Here is a 12,982-nt window from a genome sequence, read left to right as displayed (position 1 = left end):
CTACCAACATGAATACCACTGTCTTTAAAATGAATACCAAGACAGCCAAATAGCATTTGACTCATGGAGAGCAATGTAACGGGAAATGTGGAACGGTAACTGTGTTTGTGTTAGACGTATGTTGACCCTCAGTTGATAACCATGCTTGCTGTGTTTCTCTCTCCCTCTCTCTTTGTCTCCAGCCTACCTCCAGTCCAACCAGGTGATGGGCTGGGGAGAAAAGGCCATAGAGCTGAGGTCAGCAAACACTGGGAACCTGGAGGGAGTCTTCATGCACAAAAAGGCTCAAAAACTCAAGTTCCTGTGTGAGAGGAACGACAAGGTACAAATTCAACTCTATCTAGATATTTACCTCTCAATTATCTGCTTGAATCTACAACACAGTAAGACATGTATTTTTCAAAATATATTTTACATAATTCCTCTCTCTTGTTGCAGGTGTTCTTTGCCTCTGTGCAGTCAGGAGGCAGCAGTCAGATTTACTTCATGACTCTGGGACAGAATTCGCTGTTCAACTGGTAACGACTGGATCGGTAACTCTGGGATCGACTGGTGGTGTCTTCATTGTTCTGGCGATGCCTTCTTATTTTCGTGGCGACTCATCTCAATGGATAGTTACACCATACAAAGATCAACAAATAGCCTTGGATCCATCTTTCTATTTTGTCTTGTGAATGGTGAGTTGATCCTAACTCCGGTGGTTCGAACACCGAAGGAATCCATCGCTCCATCTTCGAATACTGAAGCTTGAATCAGCTGCAGCCTCACAAATATCTGGATGTGAAATGTAACGGAAAACGCGCTTTAGTTCACTACCACCCCCCCATTTACAGAAGCATTACAAGGTACAACTAGCAACGTTAGCATCTGTGAAGTGAAGAGCAAACAAAACATTGTTCCCTGGAGTCTTTCCTTGAAGGATCTCTTAAATCAAGACCGTTTGATGGATCCAAACTCTTTTTCTTATCTCGTCTTCTACTCTGGTGTTCAGCTGTCAACATGTGTTAAAAGAACCAGTCCTTCATCACTCCACGGATATCATCATTCAAAGACTGAATTGGGACCAACATTTGGACAACTATTTCATTCCAGTTTTGTTGACACTGCTTGCTGTTTTTTTACAGTTTTTCACCAGGATTACAGAAAAACTATTGGCCCAATTGTCATGAAACTTGGGTGAAGCATGTGACAAGGTAGAACATATTTAAATATGTAGGGGATTAAATATAAAAGGGCGGATACACACATTATTGTTAACTGTTTGATCAAATTCCAGGTCCATGAACCAATGTGGTTCTGATACCTCAGCAGTATTATTTATGAAGGCCTTCAGTCATGTTTTCGCTAGAAGCGGATATCAAGGACCCAAACGAATTAGTCCTGAATCTGTGATTTCCATATTCTTTTATTAGACGGTATTATATTATGCACTACCAACTGATATATTATTCAAGGGAGTTCCTTCTCCCTTGTCTGAGGTGACAGTAAGTCAGTATAACACCCCACACAGCATAGATTCAATCCTTTCATTTGAACTGAATCCATCGTTTTTAATATTCACGATTAAATTACTGTTTTGAAGACGTAATTCAGTAACTTTTGATTATGTTCTATTTCCAAAAAGACGAGATGTATTTAAAAAAGTTATGATTTCCAAAATGTCCCCAAAAGATTATCTAACGAATTATTCTGCTTCCTTTTTTCTGCAATCATTATGTGTTTGCGTGTAGCTTTTTAAATACAAAATGTTGAACTGCGCTCAAATTAAGTCACATGCAATTGAATTAGAAGGGTGAATTGGCAGCAATTTAACAACACAATGAAGTCCTAAAATGTAACGGCAGACATTGAAGTATTCTTTAAAACCACAGGAGAAGCTTCAAATGTATTCGGAAAGACATCTGGTGATGATGCAGGTATGTTTTGTGTAACATAAACCCAATACAGTGTCTCAACAGTTTAAGCATTCCCTCCACCTCAGTCCTGGACCATATCATTTTAGTTTAATTATTCCATAATAAGGACCTAAATAGCCTTGTACTCAACACAAGTATAATTACAAATCTATTCCGCAGGAACAGGCTATTATCTTTTTTTCTGCATCTCTTTTTGTACAGCGTCGGATGTATATATTCTTGTAAGATACACCTTTTTCTAAATATTTTATAATTGACAAGCCATCTTTATGTATGTGTACAGAATTATGATCAGGCTTATGAATGTTATTTCCACACCCTTTTGAAAGTTCAGGAGCCACTGACAGTGAACTTGAAGGCTCTTGGTCGAAGATCAAATATTGTGTCTTGTGAATTTTGTTTTGTGGTCGATTTTCTACTCAGTGGTGAAATTGAAAGCCATTATGTATTGAAGAAATAACTGAGGCTTTGGATCAGTTTTTCTTACACTATCCAACATGGGACGCACACCTGTTTTGATGGGTTATTTTGAGGTGTTTTTGTTGAGCCTGGATCCAATGAGCTGGGCCTGTAGAGTATCTGTTCTTTATTATTTTTTACTGTCATTTACACAGTGAAACACCAAAGATGAAATATTGACTTCTGTATAAAATACCTAACAAATCCCAACTGACCATTTGGTATTAAGAGATTATCTATGATTTAAAAGTTAGAGATAGGCCAATGTTATTATACTGTAAAAAAAGATATTTAGACCAATCAGACGTGTGGAGGCCTGAAGAATCTCCCAGAAATGATGTGTCTCTCGCAAATTGAAACAGAAATAAATGCAATTGAAATGTTCTACTTTTCATTTAAAAGAAACCTTGTGTTTGCTTTGGACAGAAGAAATAATTGGTGTTACCTTCAAATGTGAATTTGTAATTTGTCCATGTTCCATATACCCTCCTTCGTCCGATTTTGCCCAAATGGCTAACTTTGTTATTCTTATCCTTTATATTATATTTACTCTTGAATATTGAGGCTATTATATTCGTTGAGTTTTCATTATTGACTTGATATAAATATTGCAGCTGGTTCTGTGATAATATTTTAAACTGGAAAATGAACTTTCTGATAATGACTGTCGCATTGCTAAGTTGTTCATACAGGAAACTACCGCCGCCGGACCAGATAGCTAGCTAACATGGCTACAGTTCATGGAAATACAGGACTATGAACCAATCTAAACACAATTGCTAGCTAACAGCTGTTTAACATTTCAGGACCAAGCTAGCTACAGTATAGCTGCAGTAGATGTTCAACATTGTTAGCTAACAGCTAACTAGCGTATGTAGTAGAGAGGGTTGGCTAGCAGCAGCACTTTTTCTCTTCATACACAGTTACTTAGCTGTGCAGTTTCCACATGAGATTAAAAGAAATGCACAAACTGTATTTCACACACTATCATTCAAATGATATGAAGTAAGAAGAATGTGTGTGGACATTAGTTCACGAACACTGGTGACCGTGTGGTGCTAGTGTCCAAATGACTCCTTACATTTATCAGCCTTTTGTTTAAACTCTCTTCTTTCCCAGCAAGTTTGTGTGAATTCAATCACAGATCCCTTGCTTGTTTAGGCAATAATGTAAATGTTTTAGTACCATTGGTTGACCATTGTTATACAATCATATAACCGAGAGATTCGATCAGATGGGTTTTAATTTGGCTAATGTATGAATTCAGTCGTGTAGAAATTGATACTTGGAAGACAGGTTCCTTATACGGTTACGTTTTAGCTCAGTACAAACGTTGTATTTTTGTATTTTGAAGGCATTTTTTTGGTATAATATTTTTATGGTTTTACCAAAAATATGTTACTTTCCTGTTCCATTCAACATCCTGCATTATCTGCATCGTTCTTCATCCTTCTTTAAAATACAACTGTTCTGCTAAGCTATCCAGAGTCAGTGTCACACCTAATCTATTTGTCACCTAAAGTTACTGTTTGGAGACACAATGAGAACATTTGAGTGGGTTATTGGAAAACCGACTTCTCTGTCTTCTCCTGTGCTGAACATTTGAGCCAAGCTGCACTAATGATCTGGCTCGGTGACTCCCGCCGACACCTTCCACTGGTTGATGGTGTTTCAGGTCCGCTGTGACTCACATCTCCAACTCTCCCACTGGCTCTCTTTCTCGATGGCAACATTTCTGCTCTTTGCGCTTGCATTCCCTCTGTTTCTCACGCTAACATCTCTCATCATTCTTTAGCTTTTCCTTTTCTTCTTCTCACATGTCAGATCTAAATCCACACCAAACATTAGTCACACCAGATTAAGAAAAGCTGTAGAGACATTTAAGTATTGGAGGGATAAAGGATGTGTTTTACTTCTAATTAATTAGAAAAAGAATGGGTTATTTTTGCTATCAACAAATAACATTATTTTGCGCTGCACTGGCTGTGCAAGCTGAGCAGTTTAGAGAAAAGGTGGGAGGGTGTGATGTAGATGATGATGATGATGGCAACAGGTGTCCAGTTAGCAGGAATTCCTTCCCCAGGGGAGGAAGGACAGAGTTAGAGGAAGTAGATGGTGGTTTGAGTCAGGTGTCAGCTAACAAAAATATATGGATGTTGCTTTTTAGATACATGTTTTGCTGTTGCCTACAAAACTTGAAAACGTGTTCAAAGCAATTCATCACCTCTGATGTGTTTTAGGGTTGGCTGTTTGCTTGTCTGCAGGATTATGGAAAAAGTACTTACCAGATTGTCGTGAAACTTGGTGGAAGACAGTAGCATGGGGCGAAGAAGAACCCATGAAAGGTTGGAGCAGATCCAAATCCCGTGGAGGATAAACACATTTCTTTTTTTGTTTTCCTTACTACTCGTGAACTGACAATGGCAAAGGCCAAGGCCAACCTGCTTAGGCCAATGTACTCTAAAATGTAATACTTCCTTTTCCAGTGCTACACCTTTCCACTAAATATCAGGAAGATTGGGCCAGCAATTCCTGCTTACAAAAAAAAAACATGAGCTGTTTTGCGGAGGTATAACGGTGCCACTGTTACGAGGAGCTAAAATGTGGATTTAGAATTTGAAGTGATCGTTGGTTATGATGAGTTGAAAGAGGAATAGGAAGTAAGGATATGAAGGAGAGAGACTTATTATACACTTTTTATGTGTGGATTTCTGCCTTCTTTGTTTCATCCATTGGCCAAATTGCTCTTTCTGATGGAACCAGTAGGTCCATGGTTATATATGGTAATATATTATAAGGATGGTGGGCAAACTCAGCAACGATTTAAAATAGAAACAGCTTGCAATGTGTCGTTTTATATGTCAATTGACACACAGGACAGCTGTTGTAAAGAAATCAAATATATTAAATACATATATATTTAAGAATATACATTCTCCTTAACTATTTACTTTCCGTTCAAAACGTTTTTTTATTTTTTGCACCGGACCCATGTCTGGTGCATTAAACACTGTAACTCCTGCTTTGAAATCAATCTTGTGTTTCCATGTAAAGAGGCAAAAAACAGACAACAATAAATATATTAAATGGTGTGTCGTCGTCAATTCTTTTTCTGTGTATCTACAACTTACTTAGAAACCTTTATTTCACTTGACAAGTTTGTTAAACATGAAAGACATTACATTCTATTAAGAAAACAAATAAAACAACTCATGGTTTTTATAATTATACTTTGGGACTTTTATTTAGGGAATTCAGAGGAGGATACTCAAGGATTATGTATTGTCTTGCCACACAGGGTTTCACAGCGAAATGCAGTTGTTCCTACACTTACGAAACATGACACAACCGAACAGAACACAAAGTACCAGCAGTGCTATTTCTGCAGTGCATTTTATTTTTTTATTTGCAATAGGAGGAATTTGAACAATGTTCACCTCAACCCAGGACCAATTGGCCGTCGCCCTGTACGCAGCACAGACATTTCAGAATTAGAGTCTTAACCATGTCAAAAAAAAATCCCAGGTCCCCGGAAATGTCTCGATTTTCAAAATAAAAGCTGTAAAATGGTAACAGGTGGCAGGATTGTGGTGTGCTGAAAACATTCAAAATGAAGTTGAGTTTCTTTCTGCTTTGTCTTCCCTTTTTAATTATTTTACTTTTCAATCATTTACATATTTCCAGGGTTGAGCAACTTCTTTTCAGGAAAAGCATTCTCTAGTTGTGTCTGCTATTTTGTCATGTGCTCGAGTGTGTAAATGGATGCAACTTGGCAACTAAATTGGTCTCTGCCTTCTTGGGGTTAGGTCAAGCTCCAGTTCAGGCTTGGGTTAAGGTCAGGGTTAGGCATGCATCAGTTAAGAGAAGGTCGACGCACTGAAGGAAATGGTTGCCAAACCCTAGAGAATACTGAATTTGCTATGGACATTGTTACCTTTCACCACTGCCTCATGGTTCTGTCTGTGTGCTCCTCTCTGTTTTCACTCTCTTTCAGGCTCTGTGTCTCTCTTCCTCTCTCTCATTTACAGAGGTCTCATCTCATGTGTCCACTGAAGACTCACTGGCACCAGGCGCAGGTTTCCTGGCTCCTGGCTCACACTCTTGGATGAAGTATGTTCCACGAGCCTCTGCGTGCCACACATCAGCCACACTTTTATGTTTATGAAATGGTCTAAAACATGTTTTTTGTAATCCCTTCAAGAATGAAAAGTCAAACAGATGATCTCTTTGTCTTTTACTCTTCCCCCTGGTTGATTAAGATTGATATTAGCTAACATGTGAACAAACATGCGCTTCAACTGAAGAAAGGGCACTATAATTGGTGCCAATGGTATGAAATCTAAACTTCCTGTCTTCTAAATGGGCACAGTGTAATGCATTTACATTTTATTTAGCATGACTTGGTACCTAGATATGCTTTTACACAACTAAAGTATACCTGTATAGGATTACCAATATAAGTAAACTAGGGCTCTTGCTAATGTAAATTGATATTAGCTTAACCTGTTGATACTGTTTGACTATCCTTAACACTCTTGCTAGGGCTCCCAAGAGCGTGTTGCTAAAAAGTCAAAACAGACCAAGTGGTCTTGAAAAAAGTGAATTTTCTCCTGATTTATCCAAAAGCATGAATCTTAATATATGTTTACGTTCACTTCTCTAATCAGAGTTAATAGTCTCAGACCTTCTGTAGTCTCCTAAAGAGGCTAGCTGTGGTGAACTGAACATTGAGTTTCGTTGATGAATCTCTTTTGTAAAAAGCCCAGAGGTAAATCTTCTAGATTTCAACCTGTTGCCTTTGGTTTGGAGTTCTGCCCTGCGATGTGTTTGTCAGTGTTGACGAACACTATACTCCGCTCTAAATTTGCCCCTTTAGTACTTCTCCGACTGAACTCACCCCCCAGCCTCAGATATCCCCCTAACCCCATTCCACCACCACAACCCCCCTCAACACACACACATGTCCCCGTCTGTGTGTAAGTGTGTGTGTCAGCTCGCCCAGAGTCAGGAGCGACAGGCCATGACTGGCAGCACCACAGTCACATAGCAAGTTAGCATTGGGATCATTAACACTTCTGCTGGATCAATACATTTGTGGTTGTTTTCTAGTTGCTGGGAAAAGACCAAGCCGGTAAGGAGAATCATATTTTGGTTGATCTTTTCTACAGGTGGCAAATGCAGTGAGTTAAAGAGGCATTTGGGCCTTTTTGCTTCGTATCAACACTAGAATTGCAATATTTGATACAATCACACTGAGATGTATTCACTCTAGGCTGAAGACACCCGTCTAAATCAGCTTGCATGACAAATATTTCGTATTTCTTACATAAATCTTCAAAGAAACTACACATTTGAGCAAGTACGGAAATGCACCAATGGCATGTCATGATTCAGACATAGCTTGTGATAGAAACTGCTCTGGTAAACAAATGATCAAATGTTGTAATTCACTTGGTCAAGGGCCACAAGGTCCCTCATACTGCATGTTATTGATACTGGTGAATGAGTCTGCAGTAGAGAAGAGGACAGCTGGGATGATCAGTCTGGAGCTATTTTTATATGCGGTGTCCTTTTACCGGAATAAAATTGGAGTGGAAGACATTTTCAGAAATGCGATATATGTAAAGAAGGAAATTTGCAAATACGAAAATAAAACTATAACAGATTTGCTGTCCACTTGATGGTGAAGTAGAGTTTTTCTAATGAGGTCAGCAGTATTTGGTCGAAGGTGGTCTAAACAAACATTGGGACACTGGAAAAGAAAATCACAAATGCACTCAAAATCATGATGTTGACTGATTTAGCAGGTAACAAAAAGTTAGAAAATATGGAGCTGATTAGTATTCATTTGTATGCTGTTGGAAAGATGTCATCCATCTTATTTCTATGTCTAGCCATTTAGCTTTTCTTTCAGTGCTATGTCAATCCGTTACATCCTCTTTGAGTTATTAAAGGATAGAAGTTCCCCTTAGTATGTCACCAGCAGGGTGAGGCAACACAAGACATACTGAGTGGGTGGGGGTGGTGGGGGGGGGGTTCACCGTGCAAGCCTGGCATGCCTGTATGACGCAGAGTTCAGTCGCTGACCCGTGATTGGCTGACGGAGAGATCAGGTGATCTAGGCTAAATCGGTCCAAGCAGACAAGTTGAGGAGTTAGGAGAATTGGAGAGATGGAGGTGGAGGGGAAAGAGCGTTTCAGAATGATTCAACTGGGGAAATGTAAAAATACGCTTACATCAAGTAAGAGGGATTCCTCTCCTCCGCATAAAAGTCTCTTTATTTACTTTAGAAATACAATTTAGAACCAAAATGTAAACTGCAGCAATATGTGAATCTGAAATCAAAAGTGGGGCCTGTAAAGAAAGGCTGTCGCCATCTTGGGTTTTGGAAACAGAAGTGACACAAGAGGGTGAAGTTTAATACACCCAAACACTGACTGAAACGGTAATGTATTGTACATATAACTCTAAGTGAGACCATAGTTCACATTATGAATACAGCAACACATACATTCATATCATGCTGTGTTGTAGAAGCCTTTATAGTGATTGAGTCCATAAACTCATTTGAAAAATGTTTAATAAATCAATCATTCAAGTGAGACAATCGGCCATCTTGTTGCTACCAGGAGAGTAGCCCCTTGTGGGATATTACAGACAATGCAGGTTTGAAGCTGTACTGCATGGGCTTCGACCTGGAGCTTTCCGGTCGGTATGGAAAGAACATCTATCTGAAGACCAGATTAAAGTTACCAAGGTATCACTGAAGGGATAGAAATGTTAGTCTGTGCATCACTTTGGTCCAGACTCCAGGTGGAACAAATAAAACGTAATCTCATCTAAAGTAACAGACAGAGAATCAGCACTTGTGAAACAGGGCTGAAACAGAGGGGTTTATGGGATGCTCCAATGATCTGTTTGGTATTTCGAGCCAAACTCTTCACTCTACTGTTCACTGGATAAAAGCTTCCTGCAGTTTCTGATTTTATTGTTCCATGGATTTATTCTGTTGATCAAAGAAGAGTGCACAGATGTATGGAATGCTCACTGCTATATTTCCACACTAGCTCTGCTGCTAGAATATAGTGCAATGCTGCTGCTGCTGCTGCGCTAAACCTGTCCTGAGGACCCACGGTGCTGTATGCAGCTGGAATTACACAGTGGGTGGTTTGTTTAAATTTAACAAGGTGGATTGTGGGTAGGCGAATAGATTGTGGGTCCTCTTGTTTCCCACCTAAAGCTTGACTTCATCGACCATAATCTATGTCAGAAACTGTCAGTAGATTTCAGGACATTTTAGGCATTAGAAAAGACTCAAGTAAAGAACCTCCAAATTGTACTGTATGCATAACAAGCTATATGTATGGATTGATTACACAAACCAAAATAATTCAGGCAAGATGACATTTCTATGGCAACGGCTGACTCATGAATCATCTTGCAGTGTTTTCCTCAATCTCTCCACCAATCCTCCATCAACACTGTCAGATCCTGAACAATATATTGTGCAGTAGAAGCTGAATGATGATGCTCTCCATTGTGACTCATCCTCAACTTCTCTCCTGAGAGCAGGTGGATCTGCCTTCAGTAACAGTAAGCTGAGAAGTGCAGGGGTGATGAACATTGTTGTTAAAAATATCCGCCCTTATTCTTTAGTGAGATATAAAGTTATGCGCCCTAGATCAAAAAAGGTCTACTGCAATAGCACAACATCTGCTCATTCACGCAAGCTGGATTTGTTTTGCACCATCACAGGCACAACATTTTAGAATGTAAACTGAAGTCAAAAGTATCCATTAAAATCCTAGAATGTGTGTACGGAAGCCCTAAGAGGCAAATAACAAACATAATTTGAGTCATCTTTTTTCTAAGTCTGATTTATTTTCTTGTTTTCATGTTGTTTCCTAGGTTAATGAGTTAGGAATAGGTGAAAAACTGTTTTGATCGGTTCACTTTTTGATAAGCAAAATGTTTCCACCTATGCACTTCTTGATTTTTTAACAGTATCATATTTCTCTTCAAAAACAAGCTAAATATACTCTCTATTTACGAGCACGGGAAAATCAAAACTATTTAAGAAATAAACATTGATGCTTTGAGTCCGAAACAGACAACCTGATCTCACCAGAATGCGTGACTCCACCACGACTCCTTAACACCACAATGCGTGGTGGAGTCACGAACTTTGTTACATTTGCGTGTCGGCACCACGCAAACAACCCCAATGTAAAGTGAATGAGGCTCCTTTGTCGTGGTGCACACACGCATTTCTACAACGTGCATTGTGTGTAATGCAACTGTTAATTTTATTAAATTAGTTTGTTTTTAAGGAAGGCCAGAGCTTCAGCTGTGTCAAATAGATTGTTCCCTTTAGTTAACGTTATTTAAAAGATAATGATCATGTCTTGTATTACGAGCGTCCATTCCCATTGGATAACGGAGAATTTTACACCCGGAAGTAAGTAGCCTATTCTCCTTACTGTCGATTGATTTTACAGTGATATCTGCACTACTCATCGACTAAAAAACACCAAATTGTCCTTTTTAATTACACAACATTGATTGGTTTGAATTGTGTGCAATGCTTTTGTATTTTCCCCCTTCGATTCGGAGAAACAAATATTTTTTCGGAGTTTTTGGACGGCAGAAGACACTACACTACCCAGAATCCTCAGCTATCGTTTGGGACTACACCATGAACCCCGTGATCAGTCCTCAAGTTCTTTGATTGGTTGACCTCCAACTGCATTCCATATAAAAAAAAACGTTTCGTAAAAGAGAAAATCATACTTTATTCAGCAGTGCTTGCTTTACTCTTTGATAGTCATCACATGAATGCATTGTAATAAATGGTTTGGCTGCATTAAATATTACACATCTGTCTTAGTTCTTTATTTATCTACAGAGATCGGGCATCAGAATACACCGGAAACTATTCTTTTACCGTTCTGTTTTAATTTCACAATAAAGTTAGTAGTAATATTTTGTTTTGATATTATTGTTTTTTATTAACTACTAGACGACTGGGTCATGTTAAGACCATCTTTTTTTGGTTGCTATGGGTTTTTTCCATCGCTTTTGTGTTACAAATATCAAAACAATAACAAAATAATATTCGTCGTAAACTAAACCGGAAACAGCAGTATATTTTATTTTGTTAACACTGTAAACTTGACAGCCTTTTAACCTATGCTTTTAACCCAAACCACCTACTGGTTAAAGCACGTTATTGCACGTTTAGAGTAATTGCAATGCAGGAAGATTGTGTTGCTTTTTAATGACTGTTTAAAATGCCTTTTTCTTAATGTCTTTCATTTTTGTAACGCACTTTTGAATGTGTTATATTTTATGAAAACATTCAAATATTAAGAGTACATACAAAATAGTGGGAAAGTAGAAGGTCAATTATATAAATATAGAATAGAAAATATCAAGAAGATACTCAAATGATATCTAGAGTAAAACAGTTTAGTGCCTGATAGGAGGATGTGCTAACTAATAAGGCTTTAATTAAAGAAATGTGCAGAATACGACAGTGTAATGGTGGAAGTACACACATTGATAGATGTCTTGTAATGCACTGTTGATGAACCTGTGACCCAAGTTGTTCATTCATTGCATAACTACACTGTTGTGTATATGATATGTCAATAAACCTTAGAAAATCTTGAAATCTTGAAAGGGATGTGCAAAATAGCAATTATATACAGTCTTTAATGAACTATTAGAGAATAACGAGTAATGAATATGCTTTAAACGGATCTGCAGATAAATATTTAGTCTTCTCAAGCAACCAACTATCAAATATCTCGCCTGATTGTTGGCACTTGACAATCACCTTCACTGAATTTCATTCAGGTGTAACTAAAGTCTGATTTAAGGGTTGTTTATATTTCACATCATTAATCCAAATCTGTAAAGTAACTAAAATAAATGTAGTGGATTAAAAATACCAGGTTAACCTTAAAGAAAGCCCTCAGGATTATAAAAGACCACCATCACCCCAGCCACAAACGGTTCTGTCTGCTGCAGTCTGGCAGGCGGTACCACAGCATTCGGACTAAAACCACCAGACACAGAGACAGCTTCATCCCACAGGCCAGAAGACTATTAAACACCTGAACTTAGAAATAACATTCATCTGGCTGCTACTTAGAAATTATTTATCTAATATATCATATTCCAATCACTTGTAGACTCTTATTGCATTATTTCACTATTTTTTCTGTGCATCTGTTTTATTGCGTAGCACTGATGGAGGAGCCTGTGACCTAAGGGGGGGAGGGGGGTAGGACACGTTCGATTCCTGTTTTGAATAGTGTGCCGTAGATGGGTTTCATTCCATTTCAAAGTCCTTTTGGACGCTCTGTGTAAACGTCGCGCATCCAATCACAGAGGTTGAGGACTGATCACGGGGTTTGTCAAGCTAAGCACATGGTGTAGTCCCAAACGATAGCTGAGGATTCTGGGTAGTGTAGTGTCTTCTGCCGTCCAAAAACTCCGAAAATATATTTGTTTCTCCGAATCGAAGGGGGAAAATACAAAAGCATTGCACACAATTCAAACCAATCAATGTTGTGTAATTAACAAGGACAATTTGGTGTTTT

The 12,982-nt window shown here is 38.5% G+C and overlaps 2 protein-coding genes across 4 annotated transcripts in view; both read left to right on the top strand.

The window, feature by feature from the left end:
* LOC117453843 (mitogen-activated protein kinase kinase kinase kinase 4) overlaps positions 1 to 5,467 on the top strand; it is a 130,560-nt gene extending 125,093 nt beyond the window's left edge. For all 3 annotated transcript variants that reach the window (XM_034092858.1, XM_034092857.1, XM_034092856.1), the window contains 2 exons: positions 183 to 322; positions 439 to 5,467. In XM_034092858.1, the coding sequence (XP_033948749.1) occupies positions 183 to 322; positions 439 to 522 (224 nt within the window). In that variant the 3' untranslated portion in view covers positions 523 to 5,467. The remainder of the gene's footprint in view (positions 1 to 182; positions 323 to 438) is intronic.
* A 1,879-nt stretch (positions 5,468 to 7,346) lies between these two features.
* Positions 7,347 to 12,982, top strand: part of myot (myotilin) — a 39,190-nt gene continuing 33,554 nt past the window's right edge. The window contains exon 1 of the mRNA XM_034093135.1: positions 7,347 to 7,506. The gene's annotated coding sequence lies outside the window, so the exon portion shown is untranslated. The remainder of the gene's footprint in view (positions 7,507 to 12,982) is intronic.

Source organism: Pseudochaenichthys georgianus, chromosome 10 (genome assembly GCF_902827115.2).
Source record: "Pseudochaenichthys georgianus chromosome 10, fPseGeo1.2, whole genome shotgun sequence".
NCBI lineage: Eukaryota > Metazoa > Chordata > Actinopteri > Perciformes > Channichthyidae > Pseudochaenichthys > Pseudochaenichthys georgianus.
The sequence above is the reverse complement of the archived record's forward strand: the minus strand, read 5'-3'. Positions and strand labels throughout refer to the sequence as shown.